This window comes from Cydia strobilella, chromosome 3 (assembly GCF_947568885.1).
Source record: "Cydia strobilella chromosome 3, ilCydStro3.1, whole genome shotgun sequence".
NCBI classification, from domain to species: domain Eukaryota; kingdom Metazoa; phylum Arthropoda; class Insecta; order Lepidoptera; family Tortricidae; genus Cydia; species Cydia strobilella.
In genome coordinates, this window is record NC_086043.1 from 18,159,300 (window position 1) to 18,183,576 (window position 24,277).

Here is a 24,277-nt window from a genome sequence, read left to right on the forward strand (position 1 = left end):
TTCATTGTTCGTAGATACGTTCTAAATATTTAAGGTTCTAATCCATAGTACCCCTAGAAACAATAGCTCGAAAAGTCAAACTGTATCAGTCAAAATCCCCCCCTTAAATCCTTACACTAATATCAATTTACAAAAAAATATATTGAGTAAGCTAAGCACTTAAGTAGTTTTGCATTTGCACGTCCATGTTATTCACATGTTCATAACTACGTCTCAATATTTAAGGTCCAATATTCAAAGTACCTAAAAACTATTAGCTCGCAATCAAGCCGTATCAGTCCAATTCCCCCCTAAATCCCTGACATTTCGCTTCCGCCCCACCGGCGCGCGCGCCGCGGACTGTCACTCGCGCGCCGAGCCCGCGCGCCATACCATGCGTCGGTCGTTAAGTGTAGTGAAAATTGTATAAAGTTTAGTGAACAAAATGATGCTCCCAGCTGTTGTGTTTGTACTCGCTGTCGCTTCAGGTAAATGTGCTTCGATATTATCGATGTGGTTGTAACGTGAAAAGGGAGCGTTCGGGAAAATTTAATTTTCTAGTGAGAAAATGTGATGTGATTTTATGAGATTTTTTGCATGTGTTAATGTTAATTATAGGTACTCTTAATGAAACTTATAATATTTTTATTCTAAGGAAATTAATAAATAGGGTTAATTTTATAGTATAAAAATAGACGTTTTAAAGTTCACACGACACAAATCAATTTTTTTAAGACTAGCAAAATACAGTAAATGTTAGAAAGAGAATGAAAGAAAGTCACCTGCACTCTGCGAAACACTTGATAAAAATAGTTTTCACACATGAATGTAATATGCTAATTAATTGTAATATGTTAATTTATTCGAACAACTACTCTACTACGCAAATAAATATGACATATTACTGTTGATTCTAATCAATATTCATAACTTTCTTCTGATGATGTAAGTTTTAGTTTTCATCATAATTATATTTTACATGCATCAATCAATTACAAATTAAACCAAACTGTTATTATAAATCAATAGACCCCATCAAATAAAAGAAAGAGTAAATTAACAGTCCAGAGATAATCATTAATTGAGCATAATCACTCACTTTCATTGCTAAGAACAATACTAACAAGATCTTACCAATAGTGCGGACCTCATTGAATGTTCTGGGAAAAACGTAGTTTTTATTCAGTCACGTGGAGTGTTATTAATATCATTAATATCATACACTCATTCATTTTATTAGGTTAGTCTAAAAGAAAACATAGACTTTATTCAATAGTTTAGCTAATCGGCTTTTGTACTCCCAAAAGTAAACTGTCTCGTTTACATAACTTAAGTAAATATTCTTGGTCAACAATATACCTCATTTCCAAACAGTATCCTCAATTTAAAATTCGTACGTTGCAACTGGCCGTCGTTGTTTTTTCGCAATCCCACTCTTTTGTTTTTACCGCATACGTCGTCGCGTGCGCCGCGATGCATCGGTCGCGCCGGTGAAAATTAATCATGTCTTTTCCTTCTTGCGATACGTCGTGTTATGTACTAGTTAAATGCTGGAATTGAGAATGTGGAATTTTTAATAGTTCGGTTAAATATGCCAGGGACTAATGGAGTAATAGACATTTACTAATTCCAATGGTTCATCTTCATAATTTATTATATTTTTCCTCGTTAAATGATCTACTGTAAGTAGGTACATATAGTAAGTAGAAGTAGTATTAACGCAGCGAGAGATCATTCGTACAAAGGCAAACATGTCCCTGTAAGGGATCTCTTTCAGTTAACGTTTAACCTATGTAACCCATAATTACTAGTGCTCAGAATTTGTATCTTCTGAATAGTCAAGCGTTCATAAACAACAATAAAACCATTAAATTCAAAGACTTTGACCCGTAATAAAACCTCTTTTCCAATTTGACATGGTGACACATTACAAACCAAACATACAATAGCATAAATATTTCATCGCATTTTTCGCACCACAATAGAATAAGAGTATTAGAGTAATATACGCAACCCGTAAAATAGCCACGTTTTACAGACATAGTATTTGTCGAAAAACGACAAAAGGAATTACTTCACACTATGCAACGATTGTCACGGTACTGTTATGCAAAGCAAGTAAGCAACCATTCAGTAAGGATGGTCGTAAAGTCATGATAAACTTCGCGGTAATGTGAATCGTGAGTGTAGTGAATAGGGATTTTCTGCATTATTTAAAGTACTTACTTGTTAATCATATTTTATGCTATAAACGTGTGTAAGAATGTTCCGCTTTTACTCTGTATGAAAGCAAAAAACATTGCAATTTTAGCTAAGAGCATTAAATTTATATATATTTCTAAATCTAAATTTAATGCTCTTAGCTTACTGAGTAGGTATACTCTTTTTTGTCTTGGATGACAAGAATGACGGGTGTCAAATTTAAATATTTTTTAGTAATATAATAGAAAAATACTGAAATGACTTCTGCCATTCAATTCATGTAAGCAAAAACACAATTAATTATATTGAATAGACATCGATTATATTTATCAATATACTCGTAAAACAACATTGCACTCTTTTGTGACCAGTTGTGTAAAAAGTGACAGCTAGTTTCGTCGTTAGTTTTTTGTTTATTTTATTATTTTGTACTATTTTAGTATTTTCAATTCTTAACATAGGTACCTTTAATTATGTTTGTACCAATTCAACATTTTTGTAATAATCCATTGTGTTTACATTATAATTTGCGTTTATAAAATGTATTTCTTTACTTATAGAAATGATATCCAATCCGAAATAATAATATATCAATTCTTAAATCCATGTAATTTCAGTAAGGCGGTGTTTATAATTATATCAATGCCAACTGTTGGCTGGACCCCACTTTTCACTCTTTACCAAACGGCAGGAAATATCTTGAGCTTAACATAAATTAGGTATGTTTAAGATTTTATTGCACTAGGCAATGTATTGAGTAAACATATACCTATGCCTCTTTAGTTGCTTTAACTATGTTGGTTAAGAATGAAACATGTGCAATTGTGCATTGTGGAGTATAAAGCTTTGAAAGACAGTGTAAGTTCTAGCTAAGTACTACCCAAAAAAAAAACATAAATGTGTAATCAGGCCCACGTTCAGTATTAAGAATTTATTTTATTTTATTATTTATTCCTTATATGGACACTAACAGAAAGGCTATACGTGTTAATTAAAGAGGAGGGTATTTTTTCCATCGAATTATCAATATTTTCAGTTAAAAAAATAAAAAATATATGAATAAATAGGTTTCAAGTTATGAAGGGGCCAAAAGTAGCTCGAAATGGTTCATGTAATATTAATACATGGTGGCTGCGTCGCCAGTTCCTTTTTCTTTGACCTTGGATGGACACGCCACTGCGTGTCTAGATTATCTAAATAATAAATGAAAGAGAATCAACAGGAAATACTAGAAAAGTTGACCGTTTAAGATGTATACTAAGGTCTAAGAAAAAACGTGTCCCATATATGTTTTGTGGTAACTGAAATACAGTCGCCATCAAATATATCGAAGCGGTCAAGGCGCTCACAAATATCTCAACACGCCTCTATTGTCAAGGCGTTAGAGTGCGTGTTCAGATATTTTGAGCACCTCGGCCGGTCCGATATATCTGATGGCGACTCTACATACTGTTATTACTTTTGACAACCAAACTTATCGTAATAATCTTCGTAATATCGTACGGATCTTGTACACAACAACTCCATCTGCATTTTAGCTGTTAAATTCGATTTCTATGAAATATTCCCAGTTATAATTTTAAAGAAAGAGTTATAGACTAAAAACAAGGTTTAATAATTATATAATTTTATATCGTACACTTTGTCGCATGCAATTTTTTGTATATATGGCCGATAAATAGATAAATTATCAAACACAGATAATAATATATTCGTTTAGAAACTCCATAGAAGTTGTACCTACACGATATCTATAGATCATATTTCCATAGAAAATATTCCGTAGACTATCTCAAAAGCATCTTACAAAACTGTCTCAGTGCTATTGAGCCGCGCCGCATGTCGGCCAAGGTTGGTTGCAGTTGGGCCGCCGATTAGGTATTCCACACGCCGGCGCCTAGGAACAAAGCGTCTAGGTCTCTTATGAAACTTAGGAATGTGCGGAATATTCAGTGCCTAATGTGCCTCTAAAATAGTGCTTAGTGCTAAAGTACTAATTTGGCGAGTAAATTTCGCTTTGACGAGGTCCTTGGGTTAGTTGTAACACTTGTGACAGCGATGTTACTAGTGGAATTAAATCTCTCATATTTTAATAAAAAAAATGTATATTATTTGGCTTAATCCATGAGGAACCGGGGGAACTCCTCAAATGTCAAAGGCATACATATAGTGATTTTTGTATTTTTAATAAATCCAGCATTTACATGTAATAAAGTGATATTTTATGAAATGGAACTGCTGATGATGATCAGAATGGAACCCTTTAACGACACATAGTTAACGTTTGGCGATTTATTCTCTTCATTATGGACCCAGACCCAAACTTGGGTCTGGACATGGACCCCAACTCGGGCCTGGACCCGGACCGAAGTTGGACCCGGACTTGAACCCAGCCCCGACTCGGAACCGGCCCCAGACCGAACTCGGACCCAAACTTGGACCCGGACAGCCGGACACGGACCCGGGCTTGGATCTGGACATGGTCTTGGACCGGAACCTGAACCTGGATCCGGACCCGGCAATGCTACTAGAAAAGTGGGTTAGGGTGGGTGGGTTTGAACTGCGATCCTCACAGAACCGAACTGCTATCAGAAAAGTGGGTTAGGTTAGGTTAGAACTGTGACCCTTACAGAAACGAAATGCTATCAGAAAATTGGGTTAGGTTAGGTTAGAACTGCGACCCTTACAGAAACGAAATGCTACTAGAAAAATGGGTGGTTTTACCTCCTTTTCTACATAATTAAGAAAAAGATGCTGTCTTTTTCATTTCATTGTCTGCATAGAATCTAAGAGTGCATTAGCAACAATAAGTAACCTTTCAACGAAATCCCCCATTGAAGTCGGTTTTTTTTTCTTAAAAATTATTATGATTAGCTTGATTATCTTTGAAACTGTTTACTAAAGTTAAAGATAAATTTAGACACTATCTAGTACTAGACTTATACGAGTGTAGGTTTACTAAATTACTCATAGTTTTTATATTTTTAAATACCTCTATAAAACCCTTCTTAACCAAGTTGATTAAAAACCCAGCAGCATAATTAATAAATTCGTTTACGGGTTGACCTTTTTTACGTTAAATTCTAATAAAATTCAACAAAACCAATGAAATTGAAGTGATCACTGGGTCAAGGTAGTCATAAATCACGATTGATTTTGTCGCGATATACCCAGATTAGTATAATTAGACGGGCAAACAAACATGTAAATGGCAAATCATCACACCCAATTTACATTATAGTATCATGCAGAATTTATTTAATTTCGAGCTAAGGATTTACAACATCCTTAAATGTGTATATGTAAATAGTAGTCACGGTCATAAACCTTCACGTTATTTCAAGTAATAATATCCTATTTTTATTCACAATATACCTAATACCGGATGTAAAATAATATAAATACGTATTTTTACGGTCCACGTTCCTGGACTTGCTATAACTTTGTTACACGTTTACGCTTCATTCAACGACTGCGTTTTGATTCTTCATTACCATCACCACATTATTGGCCGTTTTATAAAAGCAAACAGAATCATTGTGACAAGAATAGCAGAAGCACGGGAGTGCTACAAGATAACCGACAATGACTTCACCATTTATACGCAGTTCGTCAATAACTGCAATGAAGCGTTAACGTGTAACTAACAAAGTTATAGCAAGTCTAGGAACGTGGACCGTAAAAATACGTATTTAGATTATTTTACATCCGGTATTAAACAACAAGGTTTTTGTACTGACAAAATCGCATAGAAGCAGTCGGACCAAGCTAACTCTGCACCGACTTTGACGTGACAATATGGAATTGCCATAATAAACGATGTTATTTAAAAAAAAACGTTTATGTTGACGCTTCCACACTTTATCATTGCAATGCCAATTATTTCAAATTCGCGATATCTTAATATCTTAAAATATCGGGTTTTGTAATTCGACGAATTGCATGATGCTACTTAAGCTTTGATCATATACGAATTTGTCGACGAATATAAACTTCCAAAATCTGCCGAGCCTTACCTATTGCTAACGGAGAAAATCAAGTTTACTGAGAGTAAATGGGCTATTTTGTATTTATTCTAGGTACAGTCGCCATCAGATATATCGGAGCGGCCGAGGTGCTCAAAAATATCTAAACACGCACTTAACGCCTTGACAATAGAGGCGTGTTCAGATATTTGTGAGCGCCTTGGTCGCTCCGATATATCTGATGGCGACTGTACAACGATTTTCCTACATACATACGTCTAACTTCTGGACGTAGTCTCCTTTAATTAGGGACATCAATATTATAGGCCAATATCATTATTAAAAGAAAATGTTTGTAAACAATATATGTAATACAATACATTATATCTACTCTTTATTGCACTTCAATAAAAAACACGTACGTATACGTCAGAGATATAAAAAAAAAATTGTTTGACTGTGTAAGGTGCAAACTCATTATTGGCAATAAAACGAAGCGTTTATTTCATAACGGTTTTAATGCATAATTCCCGAAAAACCTAATTGCTTACACAATACGAACATAATCGATGATTTTGGTTTTGTCTTTCGCAACTACGATTGTGTCATAACACGTGTACGTAGGTGTAGGACCTAGTATTAAGCCTTGGTTTTAAATACCTATCTAATAATAAAATGACACTGATTGGTAATCCTATTGTTATAAACAATATAAACATATTCATATTATAAAAATAAGTTAATGAAACACTAAAATAGTTATTTACGATACAAGTGCGGAAAAGAGGAAATTCGAAACGAGTGGCGAATGAGTGGCGATAAATTAAAACACGACTGCAGGAAGTGTTTTAAATCGACACGAGTTGCGAATTACCTATTCGCACGTGTATCGTACAACGTTTTACAGTACATATGGCCCTTTAAACTTTCGACATATGCACGAAAAGTGCTCTTTTACGCACTAGTGCGAGAAAGTAGCACCATATGTACTGTAAAAACCTTTACAATGCATGTGCTCGAAAAGTGCGTTTCCTACGAAGCCATATCATGCGGAAAGTACTACTTTTCCGCACTAGTGCTTTTTGTTTTCAATATTTTTTTTACAGTACATATGGTGCTACTTTCTCGCACTAGTGCGGAAAAGAGCACTTTTCGTGCATATGTCGAAAGTTTAAAGGGCCATACGCACTGTAAAACGTTGTACGATACACGTGTCGATTTAAAACACTCCTTTTAATAATTAAACTTATTTGCCATGCTATGTTTTTTTTTTATTTACTCGCACAATGCATAGTAAAACATTTTATGATACACGTGCGTAAAGATGATTTCCGACTCGTATTCCTTTATACACTCGCTCGCACTTTCCGCACTTGTTGCATAAATAGCTATTAAAACATTTTCACTCCTTGGAAACCTTGCATTTGTGCACTGTCATGACTCACGAGAGTAGTTGCTAAAATTGATCCACGACTATCGGTATTATTACTACTAAGAACCAGGGTGCCTAGCCAAGATGCCAATCGTACATCCACAAACGCCGACGAAAATAAAAATGTATCGGAATGACAGATGCTATGAAAAGTCACGTGACTATTTCCATACATCGTTTTCTATCAACGATATAATCTCATAATAAGATTAATAAGATTTGCACTTTTTATCCGCGCGCTTAAAAGTTAGGGAAAACCTGAAAAAGGAATAGAATAGAATAGAATAGAATATTTTTTATTTTGCTTAAAAATGTGGTACAAGAGATGTTATAAAAAATATATCGTGGTCACAGACATTCCAACAGAAACAGGCATGCAAAATTTAAAGTACCTAAATATTAAAAGAAAGCATGCAACGGTACGCATTTAGAGTACTTACAACTAATATCCTAGTGCTCTTAAATCTAGCGTATTACTAAAATGTCAAAATTACAATTATATTACCAATATGTCATAACTACAATACAGATTCAATAACTAATTATATCATAAAATCACAAGTTTGATGTCTAAAGTAATCGAAATATTCTTTAACAGAGTAAAAACATTCTTGAATGAGCCAGTTCTTAAGTTTACGCTTAAATAAACTAATAGGCAGATCTTTAATGTCATCATGCAGGCGATTAAAAATGTCAATGGATTTACAGTATGCGTTAATGCTGTACAATTGTGTCTTACGGCCAGGGCCAGCGAGACGATCTGGGTACCTTGTAGGAAAGTTGCATATATCTTTAAATGTTTTGAAGAGTTCTGGGTGGGCCTTAATGAATAAACAAACTTCATATATATAGATACCTGGCACAGTTAATAAATTCAGGTTTAGGAATAGCGGCCTACAAGATGTTAAGACATCTACGTTGCAGATCGCCCTGATGCACTGTTTTTGTGCTGGAAAGGTTACAATGCAAATGAAAATGAGTATTACATAACAAGAATCCAGTGAATACACACGAGTGACAATCACATTCATTTGTTTATCTGAAAACATTTAATTCGCGGGTCATCTTCTTTAACTTAAGGTTATGTAAGAGGTCAGAGTTTGCTCAACTACTTCAGTGTTAGCTAATTTACTTATTCGCAAGGTGATCGAGTGTGGCAACGATAATATTTGTGGGGACTAGAGTCATTGTTTCAAAATATTGGCTTTTATTTTGGTGTAAGAACGCAAAAATTGTATATTCAGTTGTTTTATAGACTATAATATATCCAGCGTATTATACATATTTGCATTATTTGATTATCCTTGTATTTTTCAGTTAATAAGCATGCTATGCGAATGGTAAAGAAAAAATAACTGATCTTATTTGAAAGGACTAGGTATATAAGTAATCTAGTATAGGTTTAAAGTTGATAAAGTTTCACCCTATATATTTTATATGTAGGTATCTATTTTTCTTGAAGAAGAGCGCTTCTTGACCTACCCCAACTGTCTAATGTACAATCTATTACTGGGACTTGTTTTGTTACAATGTTTTACTAAATCATCAAATTATATTTAAATCGGAACGGAACGGAAGGTTCTGATAGGTTTGCTTGGTTTGCAATTTGATTGCCAGTATCTTGGTCCAAAATTGTTTCATTTGCGTTTTTTTCGCCGTACCAATGCGCAAACGCAGCCAACCGGGCGCGCTAAACATTGTTATGCACAAAGTTATAATTTGACCGTTACATCACCTCACTTACATCGTCCGATGCAAACCTGAGTCACGGAACTTTTTTATTGTTTTTATTGTTGGCGAATCCGAGCGCACTTTCACGGTCACGCGTACTTTCTTCGCATTGTTCGTTGACAGGTGTACTACTGGGCTCGTTAGTTTGTCATTGCGCAATTTTTAATTGATACTAAGTTTGAAAATTCAAGATGTCATTCGATTTAATAACAATTCATTCAAAAATCATTCCAGATACCTTAGAACTTTATAGCCAAATAACAAGAAATCAGTCAACGTGGCACATGCTCAGTATACTCGTAATCCCAAAACCTCCCTGGCAACGGGAATGCACTTATTAGCCACCATGTATATTTAATGAGAGTTCGACTTCATAGTGGGCCCGATCTCCTTATCGTATGGTGTTAGGTTTGATGCACACCATATAGATAAAGCATTTCGTAGGTACTACGTATTGATGATGATGAATATGACATGTAATAACTTCATATAAATCGATAAAATATTCTTAATAAATTTACTCTAAGACACAACAATTTCAAATAATTATGAGCACCTGTTGAATTCTATGCTGACGCCACAACCACAAAATAAACAATTCCTAATTTTCCTGCACACCTGCATAGTTATTTCTTGCTCATACCTATATTTAAGGTATCCGGTTACGTGCCAATATTGGCAGTGACATCATAAGGAAAAATACAAGTAACTTATAATATTTTGTTCTCTATCACTATACGAAAATAGATATGAGTGCTAAAAATAGGGTGCTCAATAGAGCGAAACAGTACTTCACACCAGGTCACCGGCTTTCGTTATACAAAGCGCAGGTTCGACCACATATGGAGTACTGTTCTCATCTCTGGTCTGGAGCACCGAAATACCAACTTCTTCCACTTGACTCCATCCAACGTCGGGCAGTTCGTATTGTTGGCGATCCCGATCTCACAGTCGGTTTGGAACCTCTTAGCCTTCGGAGGGACGTTGGCTCTCTGTGCGTGTTCTACCGTCTGTACAATGGGGAATGTTCTGAAGAACTTTTTGATCTGATGCCACCGTCACGTTTTTACCACCGCACCTCCCGCCAAAGAAACAAAGCTCATCCTCACTTTCATGACACGTGGCAAACCAAAAACAAGCGGGCAACTCGCTCGTTTTTGCCCAGAACGTGCAAGTTGTGGAATGAGCTACCTTCTGAGGTGTTTCCCTTGCGCTATGACATGGGGTTCTTCAAGAAGCAGGTATTTAGGGTTCACAAAGGTGGGCAACGCATAAGTGGCTCCTCTGGTGTTGCTTATGTCCATGGGCTGCGATGACTGCTTCCCATCAGGCGGCTCGTCTGCTTGTTTGCTTCCTATTCATAAAAAAAAGATGCGATTAAACACTTGTTAATTCTCACAAAGAGTCATTGCTCATTATCGAATGTTATGTGTGCTTATTTGCTTTGTTAGGAGATGTTCACATCGTCTCTTGTGCCGATTATTTACACTTTATGAGGCTAATAGAAACTATTAATCTGAGGGAATGGTTTGATAGACATACTCGTATGTAGGTACTTTTGTAAAAATACAAAACAAAATGTTTAAGTGATTTATAAAATATGATTTTTTAATATTTTCATCTGTTTCCTCAAATTGGATCTTCACTAATCAAAAATAATCTAATTGCATAACAAAAGTTTGAAAAATATTGCTAAGGTTGTAACATAGGCCTTCAAAACCATTTACTCTGAATTAAGTAGTTAAATATTTGATTAGCATTATTCAAGATAGTACTTTTGTATAATAGATAATAAGAAATTTCAATACTTAAAAATTTGTGACTAGATAATGTATCAAATATAGGTATGCACTATTTTTGCTCATAAGTAGGCTTTGGGTTATCATTATCAAACAATTTAGTTATATAAAAACAATTTGAAAAATAAATCTCAAGTAACCGTACATGTGACGTACAGGCAATTGCGTATAAAAGTGATACTCACATTCGCTCAAACACGGCCGATTTACCGCAACCTTTATGCAAAGTCAGCGAGAAATCGTCGCGCGCGCATTTCGTGTGTATCGGAGAAATGGCGGTAACTTTCGCATTTCTCAACGGTTGCGCAATCACTCGAATTCTAATTATATCATATCTCATAACTGACAATTTTGCCGATCTGTGATGATGTGCTGACTGCTGACATTTTGAGGGAGAAATTACTCTGGCGCAGAGTAGTTCAATTAGTTCAGTTTTTTACTTAACCCGCGATGCAAATATGTACAAAGGATTTGTGAACATAAGATACATCAGTATGCAGTAGCGGTTCTTAGATAGGTGTTATGTTTAACTCGCCAGAGGGCGCTGCTATAATCCACTGAAAACAGTGTTGGGTGACCATTTCGCGAAAATATGCTGTACTCGTATCTTAAATATCGTAATATAATAAACAAGAACAACTTTGACCGCCTTTAACTTTCAAACAGTTTTTAAATAATACAAGAACCGGACAAGTGCGAGTCGGACTCGCCCACAGAGGGTTCCGTACTTTTTACTATTTGTTGTTATAGCGGCAACAGAAATACATCATCTGTAAAAATTTCAACTGTCTAGCTATCACGGTTCATGAGATACTGCCTGATGGTGATAGAGAGACAGACGGGAAGACAGACAGACGGACAGGCGGACAGGGAGTCTTAGTAATAGGGTCCCGTTTTTACCCTTTGGGTACGGAACCCTACATAAAAAGGAGGAAAGAATTTATATGAAATATTTGCATATTACCCTCATAAAAATAGGCTAATGGATACCTTTCACTGTCAGTGTCTTTTCCACCGCGATTTGAATATTGCTGTTGACTGAGTTTAGTAATTTAGTTTCTACTTTTTCTCAGATTAACTATTTGAACCTAAACAGTGATCATTTTTATTTTTATTCTTACCATTTTTCATTTAACGGTAGCCGGTAGAGGGTACGTATAATACATGTATTTTGGAATTTTAAAGGCCACTTGTAGGTATCGATTTCTGACTCTTAAATTAATCAAAATCCAATTAAAATCAATTACCATTGTCTTGAACTTGCTAACAATTTCCTTGTATCAGGGGAAGTTAAAGCCGATAAAATAATACGGTTCCAATCTAATGCCTACTAGTAAATCATACTGTGATAATTAACTTCCAAACTTACAGTGCCAATCAATCGAATAAAAGCATAATCGACATTTGAAAAACCTTATTAAACCCACTAATAAATCTTGCCTCTACTCATATCGTTTAATGATAACCCTCAACGTACTTAATATCACCAGTAATGGACTTATGTGCTTTCAAAATTTCATTTTAAGCATCGAAAGAAAGTTCACAGGCCGGCTGATTAATTTTGTTGCAGTTGCACTTTCGGATTAGTTGAAAGTGATACCTACTGCTTGGAATATTATTTTAAAAATAAGTTTTTAGGCCAATGGTCCAAGCTAATAGTAAGATATTTTCTTTAACACGCCTTGTATTGAAAGTAATTCACCATAAATAATAAATTAAAAGAATCTTAACTTAAAAAGATCCGGAACCACTAAATAAGTTTCAGAGCAAATTCTCATCAAGAACAAAATAAGGTAAAAAGTTTTATCATTTAGGCTTTTTTGTCATCCGGTACATAAATACACATCAAAACATACTCGATAACTATCGCTTTGCAGAAACGAGAGTCACCCACACATGCCCACTAATTATACGTTTATTACGTTTGTGTAGCAATGTGTGTGTTTGCGCGCGTTTCTCCAATCCGACTGGATGGCCTGGTGGTTTAAGGTTTCATATTTTATGGTCAAAAGTATTATATTACACATGAATATGCACTATTAAATTGTTACGTCTAACTCAGATTATGCAAAAAAAAACAGGACACGTGCGAGTCGGACTCACCCACCGTGGGTTCCGTACTTTTTAATATTTGTTGTTAGAGCGGCAACAGAAATACATCATCTGTGAAAATTTCAACTGTCAAGCTATCACGGTTCATGAGATACAGCCTGGTCACTGACAGACAGACGGAAAGACGGACATACAGACGGACATTGGAATCTTAGTAATAGGGTCCCGTTTTTACCCTTTGGGTAGGGAACTTGAAAAAGGTTGTGATAATATAAATATTTTACCGGAAAACGAAGTACCAACAAGAGTTTTATCAATTATCATATATTATATATCCCTATATTTTTTAGGGTTTCGTACCTAAAAAGAAAAAAACGGAACCCTTATAGGATCATTTTGTTGTCCGTACGTCAGCAAGACCCTTTATCTCGGGAACGCGTGGAGGTATCGAGTTGAAATTAAAACCATATATTCCTTGAAGCTGCATGTGAAAAAATTAAACTTCTAACATAAATAAAGGTACGGGCGTTTATGTCGCAAAAAACGTAGATTTTGGCACCCTCAACGGAATCTAAATTCATAGGGTACTTCCCGTTTACCTAGAACTACGAAATTTGGCAAGTAATATCTTCTTACATTACAAATACAGGGAAAAATCTCAACATCTCTAAATAATTCTAAATTTGTAAAAAAAACATAAGTTAAATTTGTACAGAACCCGCGGTGGGTGAGTCCGACTGGCACTTGTCCGGGTTTTTTATTTAAAGCTACTTAAGACAATTTGTATTACATCTACTTTTACAATTATATTTTGTCCATTGCTGATCATTTATCAACAAATAAAACGAACATTGGAGTTGCGACTTTGTATTTAGATTAAAGGTATTTTCAACGCAGCTTTTCTCCTAAATCGAATATATTCCTAAACATCATTCCAAGTATCCGTAAGGCGTAAATATAAATAAATAAATCTGGCAACAACATGATAACATTATTATGATTAAAGTCTCCGTCCGTTTTTCGTTTAGTGTAATAGAGATACATAGATTGATATGCTTTTTAAATCGGAATGTGCTCCGTTTCAAATATAAAATAGAATAATTACTACCAGTGTTGGCCGAACGCTAATGCCATTAACCATTAAAAATTAACAATTAAAAAGGTTAATGGCCATTAACCATTAGCCATTTAATTCGGATTAAAGTTAATTCGGATTAAAGTTAATTCGGATTAAATTTTTGAGACGTTAATGGCCATTGAAGTTAATTCGGATTAACTTTAATTCGGATTAACTTCAATGGCCATTAAAGTTTCAAAAAATTTATTAGAATTACTCTCAATTGCATCAACGTCTAATAAAATTACATTCGTGATATTTTAAAATGAGACAGCAAAATGACCCTGACTGAACCCTGGCAGTAGTAGCAGTACCTACCTACTACCTAGTAGAATTCTGGTTTGGTGCAACACAGACATACGCGGTTTTGGTCATTTAAATCGTCTTGATGAGCACTTCGGAGAGCCGTACCCACGATAGAGCTGATGCTGAACCCTGGCAGTACCTAATGGATCTAAGGTTTGGTGCAACATAGGCACACGCTGTTTTAGTCATCCGACTCGTCTTGATGAGCACTTCGGAGAGCCATACCCATGATAGAGCTGATGCTGAACCCTGGCAGTACCTAATGGATCTAAGGTTTGGTGCAACATAGGCACACGCTGTTTTAGTCACCCGACTCGTCTTGATGAGCACTTAGGAGAGCAGTACCCATAATGGAGGTGATGCTGAACCCTGGCAGTACCTAGCGGAACTAAGGTTTGGTGCAACATAGGCACACGCTGTTTTAGTCATCCGACTCGTCTTGATGAGCACTTAGGAGAGCAGTACCCATGATAGAGCTGATGCTGAACCCTGGCACTACCTAGTGGATCTAAGGTTTGGTGCAACATAGGCACACGCTGTTTTAGTCACCCGACTCGTCTTGATGAGCACTTAGGAGAGCGGTACCCATGATAGAGCTGATGCTGAACCCTAGCAGTACCTAGTGGATCTAAGGTTTGGTGCAACATAGGCACACGCTGTTTTAGTCACCCGACTCGTCTTGATGAGCACTTAGGAGAGCAGTACCCATAATGGAGCTGATGCTGAACCCTGGCAGTACCTAGTGGATCTAAGGTTTGGTGCAACATAGGCACACGCTGTTTTAGTCACCCGACTCGTCTTGATGAGCACTTAGGAGAGCAGTACCCATGATAGAGCTGATGCTGAACCCTGGCAGTACCTAGTGGATCTAAGGTTTGGTGCAACATAGGCACACGCTGTTTTAGTCACCCGACTCGTCTTGATGAGCACTTAGGAGAGCGGTACCCATGATAGAGCTGATGCTGAACCCTGGCAGTACCTAGTGGATCTAAGGTTTGGTGCAACATAGGCACACGCTGTTTTAGTCACCCGACTCGTCTTGATGAGCACTTAGGAGAGCTGTACCCATGATAGAGCTGATGCTGAACCCTGGCACTACCTAGTGGATCTAAGGTTTGGTGCAACATAGGCACACGCTGTTTTAGTCATCCGACTCGTCTTGATGAGCACTTAGGAGAGCAGTACCCATGATAGAGCTGATGCTGAACCCTGGCAGTACCTAGTGGATCTAAGGTTTGGTGCAACATAGGCACACGCTGTTTTAGTCACCCGACTCGTCTTGATGAGCACTTAGGAGAGCGGTACCCATGATAGAGCTGATGCTGAACCCTGGCAGTACCTAGTGGATCTAAGGTTTGGTGCAACATAGGCACGCGCTGTTTCGGTCATCTGACTCGTCTTGATGAGCACTTAGGAGAGCGGTACCCATGATAGAGCTGATGCTGCACCCTGGCAGTACCTAGTGGATCTAAGGTTTGGGGCAACATAGGCACGCGCTGTTTAGGTCATCCGACTCGTCTTGATGAGCACTTAGAAGAGCAGTACCCATGATAGAGCTGATGCTGAACCCTGGCAGTACCTAGTGGGTCTAAGGTTTGGTGCAACATAGGCACACGCTGTTTTAGTCATCCGACTTGTCTTGATGAGCACTTAGGAGAGCAGTACCCATGATAGAGCTGATGCTGAACCCTGGCAGTACCTAGTGGATCTAAGGTTTGGTGCAACATAGGCACACGCTGTTTTAGTCACCCGACTCGTCTTGATGAGCACTTAGTAGAGCGGTACCCATGATAGAGCTGATGCTGAACCCTGGCAGTACCTAGTGGATCTAAGGTTTGGTGCAACATAGGCACGCGCTGTTTAGGTCGTCCGACTCGTCTTGATGAGCACTTAGGAGAGCAGTACCCATGATAGAGCTGATGCTGCACCCTGGCAGTACCTAGTGGATCTAAGGTTTGGTGCAACATAGGCACGCGCTGTTTTGGTCATCTGACTCGTCTTGATGAGCACTTAGGAGAGCGGTACCCACGATAGAGCTGATGCTGAACCCTGGCAGTACCTAGTGGATCTAAGGTTTGGTGCAACATAGGCACGCGCTGTTTTGGTCATCTGACTCGTCTTGATGAGCACTTAGTAGAGCGGTACCCATGATAGAGCTGATGCTGAACCCTGGCAGTACATAGTGGAAGTAAGGTTTGGTGCAACATAGGCACGCGCTGTTTTGGTCATCCGACTCGTCTTGAGGAGCACTTAGAAGAGCAGTAACCATGATAGAGCTGATGCTGAACCCTGGCACTACCTAGTGGATCTAAGGTTTGGTGCAACATAGGCACACGCTGTTTTAGTCACCCGACTCGTCTTGATGAGCACTTAGGAGAGCAGTACCCATAATAGAGCTGATGCTGAACCCTGGCAGTACCTAGCGGAACTAAGGATTAGTGCAACATAGGCACACGCTGTTTTAGTCATCCGACTCGTCTTGATGAGCACTTAGAAGAGCAGTACCCATGATAGAGCTGATGCTGAACCCTGGCAGTACCTAGTGGGTCTAAGGTTTGGTGCAACATAGGCACACGCTGTTTTAGTCATCCGACTCGTCTTGATGAGCACTTAGGAGAGCAGTACCCATGATAGAGCTGATGCTGAACCCTGGCAGTACCTAGTGGATCTAAGGTTTGGTGCAACATAGGCACACGCTGTTTTAGTCACCCGACTCGTCTTGATGAGCACTTAGTAGAGCAGTACCCATGATAGAGCTGATGCTGAACCCTGGCAGTACCTAGTGGATCTAGGGTTTGGTGCAACATAGGCACACGCTGTTTTAGTCATCCGACTCGTCTTGATGAGCACTTAGGAGTGCAGTACCCATGATAGAGCTGATGCTGAACCCTGGCAGTACCTAGTGGATCCAGGGTTTGGTGCAACATAGGCACACGCTGTTTTAGTCATCCGACTCGTCTTGATGAGCACTTAGGAGAGCAGTACCCATGATAGAGCTGATGCTGAACCCTGGCAGTACCTAGTGGATCTAAGGTTTGGTACAACATAGGCACACGCTGTTTTAGTCATCCGACTCGTCTTGATGAGCACTTAGGAGTGCAGTACCCATGATAGAGCTGATGCTGAACCCTGGCAGTACCTAGTGGATCCAGGGTTTGGTGCAACATAGGCACACGCTGTTTTAGTCATCCGACTCGTCTTGATGAGCACTTAGTAGAGCAGTACCCATGATAGAGCTGATGCTGAACCCTGGCAGTACCTAGTGGATCTAGGGTTTGGTGCAACATAGGCACACGCTGTTTTAGTCATCCGACTCGTCTTGATGAGCACTTAGGAGTGCAGTACCCATGATAGAGCTGATGCTGAACCCTGGCAGTACCTAGTGGATCCAGGGTTTGGTGCAACATAGGCACACGCTGTTTTAGTCATCCGACTCGTCTTGATGAGCACTTAGGAGAGCAGTACCCATGATAGAGCTGATGCTGAACCCTGGCAGTACCTAGCGGAACTAAGGTTTGGTGCAACATAGGCACACGCTGTTTTAGTCATCCGACTCGTCTTGATGAACACTTAGGAGAGCAGTACCCATGATAGAGCTGATGCTGAACCCTGGCACTACCTAGTGGATCTAAGGTTTGGTGCAACATAGGCACACGCTGTTTTAGTCATCCGACTCGTCTTGATGAGCACTTAGGAGAGCAGTAACCATGATAGAGCTGATGCTGAACCCTGGCAGTACCTAGTGGATCTAAGGTTTGGTGCATCATAGGGACACGCTGTTTCGGTCATCTGACTCGTCTTGATGAGCACTTAGGAGAGCGGTACCCATGATAGAGCTGATGCTGCACCCTGGCAGTACCTAGTGGATCTAAGGTTTGGGGCAACATAGGCACGCGCTGTTTAGGTCATCCGACTCGTCTTGATGAGCACTTAGAAGAGCAGTACCCATGATAGAGCTGATGCTGAACCCTGGCAGTACCTAGTGGGTCTAAGGTTTGGTGCAACATAGGCACACGCTGTTTTAGTCATCCGACTCGTCTTGATGAGCACTTAGGAGAGCAGTACCCATGATAGAGCTGATGCTGAACCCTGGCAGTACCTAGTGGATCTAAGGTTTGGTGCAACATAGGCACACGCTGTTTTAGTCACCCGACTCGTCTTGATGAGCACTTAGTAGAGCGGTACCCATGATAGAGCTGATGCTGAACCCTGGCAGTACCTAGTGGATCTAAGGTTTGGTGCAACATAGGCACGCGCTGTTTAGGTCGTCCGACTCGTCTTGATGAGCACTTAGGAGAGCAGTACCCATGATAGAGCTGATGCTGCACCCTGGCAGTACCTAGTGGATCTAAGGTTTGGTGCAACATAGGCACGCGCTGTTTTGGTCATCTGACTCGTCTTGATGAGCACTTAGGAGAGCGGTACCCACGATAGAGCTGATGCTGAACCCTGGCAGTACCTAGTGGATCTAAGGTTTGGTGCAACATAGGCACGCGCTGTTTTGGTCATCTGACTCGTCTTGATGAGCACTTAGTAGAGCGGTACCCATGATAGAGCTGATGCTGAACCCTGGCAGTACATAGTGGAAGTAAGGTTTGGTGCAACATAGGCACGCGCTGTTTTGGTCATCCGACTCGTCTTGAGGAGCACTTAGAAGAGCAGTAACCATGATAGAGCTGATGCTGAACCCTGGCACTACCTAGTGGATCTAAGGTTTGGTGCAACATAGGCACACGCTGTTTTAGTCACCCGACTCGTCTTGATGAGCACTTAGGAGAGCAGTACCCATAATAGAGCTGATGCTGAACCCTGGCAGTACCTAGCGGAACTAAGGATTAGTGCAACATAGGCACACGCTGTTTTAGTCATCCGACTCGTCTTGATGAGCACTTAGAAGAGCAGTACCCATGATAGAGCTGATGCTGAACCCTGGCAGTACCTAGTGGGTCTAAGGTTTGGTGCAACATAGGCACACGCTGTTTTAGTCATCCGACTCGTCTTGATGAGCACTTAGGAGAGCAGTACCCATGATAGAGCTGATGCTGAACCCTGGCAGTACCTAGTGGATCTAAGGTTTGGTGCAACATAGGCACACGCTGTTTTAGTCACCCGACTCGTCTTGATGAGCACTTAGTAGAGCAGTACCCATGATAGAGCTGATGCTGAACCCTGGCAGTACCTAGTGGATCTAGGGTTTGGTGCAACATAGGCACACGCTGTTTTAGTCATCCGACTCGTCTTGATGAGCACTTAGGAGTGCAGTACCCATGATAGAGCTGATGCTGAACCCTGGCAGTACCTAGTGGATCCAGGGTTTGGTGCAACATAGGCACACGCTGTTTTAGTCATCCGACTCGTCTTGATGAGCACTTAGGAGAGCAGTACCCATGATAGAGCTGATGCTGAACCCTGGCAGTACCTAGTGGATCTAAGGTTTGGTACAACATAGGCACACGCTGTTTTAGTCATCCGACTCGTCTTGATGAGCACTTAGGAGTGCAGTACCCATGATAGAGCTGATGCTGAACCCTGGCAGTACCTAGTGGATCCAGGGTTTGGTGCAACATAGGCACACGCTGTTTTAGTCATCCGACTCGTCTTGATGAGCACTTAGTAGAGCAGTACCCATGATAGAGCTGATGCTGAACCCTGGCAGTACCTAGTGGATCTAGGGTTTGGTGCAACATAGGCACACGCTGTTTTAGTCATCCGACTCGTCTTGATGAGCACTTAGGAGTGCAGTACCCATGATAGAGCTGATGCTGAACCCTGGCAGTACCTAGTGGATCCAGGGTTTGGTGCAACATAGGCACACGCTGTTTTAGTCATCCGACTCGTCTTGATGAGCACTTAGGAGAGCAGTACCCATGATAGAGCTGATGCTGAACCCTGGCAGTACCTAGCGGAACTAAGGTTTGGTGCAACATAGGCACACGCTGTTTTAGTCATCCGACTCGTCTTGATGAACACTTAGGAGAGCAGTACCCATGATAGAGCTGATGCTGAACCCTGGCACTACCTAGTGGATCTAAGGTTTGGTGCAACATAGGCACACGCTGTTTTAGTCATCCGACTCGTCTTGATGAGCACTTAGGAGAGCAGTAACCATGATAGAGCTGATGCTGAACCCTGGCAGTACCTAGTGGATCTAAGGTTTGGTGCATCATAGGGACACGCTGTTTTAGTCACCCGACTCGTCTTGATAAGCACTTAGGAGAACGGTACCCATGATAGAGCTGATGCTGAACCCTGGCAGTACCTAGTGGATCTAGTGTTTGGTGCAACATAGGCACACGCTGTTTTAGTCACCCGACTCGTCTTGATGAGCACTTAGGAGAGCAGTACCCATAATGGAGCTGATGCTGAACCCTGGCAGTACCTAGCGGAACTAAGGTTTGGTGCAACGTAGGCACACGCTGTTTTAGTCATCCGACTCGTCTTGATGAGCACTTAGGAGAGCAGTACCCATGATAGAGCTGATGCTGAACCCTGGCAGTACCTAGTGGATCTAAGGTTTGGTGCATCATAGGGACACGCTGTTTTAGTCACCCGACTCGTCTTGATAAGCACTTAGGAGAACGGTACCCATGATAGAGCTGATGCTGAACCCTGGCAGTACCTAGTGGATCTAGGGTTTGGTGCAACATAGGCACACGCTGTTTTAGTCACCCGACTCGTCTTGATGAGCACTTAGGAGAGCAGTACCCATAATGGAGCTGATGCTGAACCCTGGCAGTACATAGTGGATCTAAGGTTTGGTGCAACATAGGCACGCGCTGTTTAGGTCATCCGACTCGTCTTGATGAGCACTTAGAAGAGCAGTACCCATGATAGAGCTGATGCTGAACCCTGGCAGTACCTAGTGGATCTAAGGTTTGGTGCAACATAGGCACACGCTGTTTTAGTCACCCGACTCGTCTTGATGAGCACTTAGGAGAGCGGTACCCATGATAGAGCCTTACCACCTACCTTAGATCCACTAGGTATTGCCAGGGTTCAGCATCAGCTCTATCATGGGTACTGCTCTCCTAAGTGCTCATCAAGACGAGTCGGATGACCAAAACAGCGCGTGCCTATGTTGCACCAAACCTTAGTTCCACTATGTACTGCCAGGGTTCAGCATCAGCTCCATTATGGGTACTGCTCTCCTAAGTGCTCATCAAGACGAGTCGGGTGACTAAAACAGCGTGTGCCTATGTTGCACCAAACCCTAGATCCACTAGGTACTGCCAGGGTTCAGCATCAGCTCTATCATGGGTACCGCTCTCCTAAGTGCTTATCAAGACGAGTCGGGTGACTAAAACAGCGTGTCCCTATGATGCACCAAACCTTAGATCCACTAGGTACTGCCAGGGTTCAGCATCAGCTCTATCATGGGTACTGCTCTCCTAAGTGCTCATCAAGACGAGTCGGATGACTAAAACAGCGTGTGCCTACGTTGCACCAAACCTTAGTTCCGCTAGGTACTGCCAGGGTTCAGCATCAGCTCCATTATGGGTACTGCTCTCATAAGTGCTCATCAAGACGAGTCGGATGACTAAAACAGCGTGTGCCTATGTCGCACCAAACCTTAGATCCATTAGGTACTGCCAGGGTTCAGCATCAGCTCTATCATGGGTACTGCTCTCCTAAGTGCTCATCAAGACGAGTCGGATGACTAAAACAGCGTGTGCCTATGTTGCACCAAACCTTAGATCCATTAGGTACTGCCAGGGTTCAGCATCAGCTCTATCATGGGTACTGCTCTCCTAAGTGCTCATCAAGACGAGTCGGATGACTAAAACAGCGTGTGCCTATGTTGCACCAAACCTTAGACCCACTAGGTACTGCCAGGGTTCAGCATCAGCTCTATCATGGGTACTGCTCTTCTAAGTGCTCATCAAGACGAGTCGGATGACCTAAACAGCGCGTGCCTATGTTGCACCAAACCTTAGATCCACTAGGTATTGCCAGGGTTCAGCATCAGCTCTATCATGGGTACTGCTCTCCTAAGTGCTCATCAAGACGAGTCGGATGACCAAAACAGCGCGTGCCTATGTTGCACCAAACCTTAGTTCCACTATGTACTGCCAGGGTTCAGCATCAGCTCCATTATGGGTACTGCTCTCCTAAGTGCTCATCAAGACGAGTCGGGTGACTAAAACAGCGTGTGCCTATGTTGCACCAAACCCTAGATCCACTAGGTACTGCCAGGGTTCAGCATCAGCTCTATCATGGGTACCGCTCTCCTAAGTGCTTATCAAGACGAGTCGGGTGACTAAAACAGCGTGTCCCTATGATGCACCAAACCTTAGATCCACTAGGTACTGCCAGGGTTCAGCATCAGCTACATTATGAGTACTGCTCTCATAAGTGCTCATCAAGACGAGTCGGATGACTAAAACAGCGTGTGCCTACGTTGCACCAAACCTTAGTTCCGCTAGGTACTGCCAGGGTTCAGCATCAGCTCCATTATGGGTACTGCTCTCATAAGTGCTCATCAAGACGAGTCGGATGACTAAAACAGCGTGTGCCTATGTCGCAGCAAACCTTAGATCCATTAGGTACTGCCAGGGTTCAGCATCAGCTCTATCATGGGTACTGCTCTCCTAAGTGCTCATCAAGACGAGTCGGATGACTAAAACAGCGTGTGCCTATGTTGCACCAAACCTTAGATCCATTAGGTACTGCCAGGGTTCAGCATCAGCTCTATCATGGGTACTGCTCTCCTAAGTGCTCATCAAGACGAGTCGGATGACTAAAACAGCGTGTGCCTATGTTGCACCAAACCTTAGACCCACTAGGTACTGCCAGGGTTCAACATCAGCTCTATCATGGGTACTGCTCTTCTAAGTGCTCATCAAGACGAGTCGGATGACCTAAACAGCGCGTGCCTATGTTGCACCAAACCTTAGATCCACTATGTACTGCCAGGGTTCAGCATCAGCTCCATTATGGGTACTGCTCTCCTAAGTGCTCATCAAGACGAGTCGGGTGACTAAAACAGCGTGTGCCTATGTTGCACCAAACCCTAGATCCACTAGGTACTGCCAGGGTTCAGCATCAGCTCTATCATGGGTAGCGCTCTCCTAAGTGCTTATCAAGACGAGTCGGGTGACTAAAACAGCGTGTCCCTATGATGCACCAAACCTTAGATCCACTAGGTACTGCCAGGGTTCAGCATCAGCTCTATCATGGGTACTGCTCTCCTAAGTGCTCATCAAGACGAGTCGGATGACTAAAACAGCGTGTGCCTACGTTGCACCAAACCTTAGTTCCGCTAGGTACTGCCAGGGTTCAGCATCAGCTCCATTATGGGTACTGCTCTCATAAGTGCTCATCAAGACGAGTCGGATGACTAAAACAGCGTGTGCCTATGTCGCACCAAACCTTAGATCCATTAGGTACTGCCAGGGTTCAGCATCAGCTCTATCATGGGTACTGCTCTCCTAAGTGCTCATCAAGACGAGTCGGATGACTAAAACAGCGTGTGCCTATGTTGCACCAAACCTTAGATCCATTAGGTACTGCCAGGGTTCAGCATCAGCTCTATCATGGGTATGGCTCTCCGAAGTGCTCATCAAGACGAGTCGGATGACTAAAACAGCCTGTGCCTATGTTGCACCAAACCTTAGATCCATTAGGTACTGCCAGGGTTCAGCATCAGCTACATTATGAGTACTGCTCTCCTAAGTGCTCATCAAGACGAGTCGGG

The 24,277-nt window shown here is 40.9% G+C and overlaps 1 protein-coding gene across 6 annotated transcripts in view; it reads left to right on the top strand.

Moving 5' to 3' along the window:
• The first annotated feature begins 314 nt into the window (after window positions 1–314).
• Window positions 315–24,277, top strand: part of LOC134756040 (mucin-2) — a 158,912-nt gene continuing 134,949 nt past the window's right edge. For 4 of the 6 annotated variants that reach the window (XM_063692812.1, XM_063692814.1, XM_063692813.1 and 1 more), the window contains exon 1: window positions 315–467. In XM_063692812.1, the coding sequence (XP_063548882.1) occupies window positions 425–467 (43 nt within the window). In that variant the 5' untranslated portion in view covers window positions 315–424. The remainder of the gene's footprint in view (window positions 468–24,277) is intronic. The other 2 variants (XM_063692816.1, XM_063692817.1) reach the window with 1 other exon arrangement.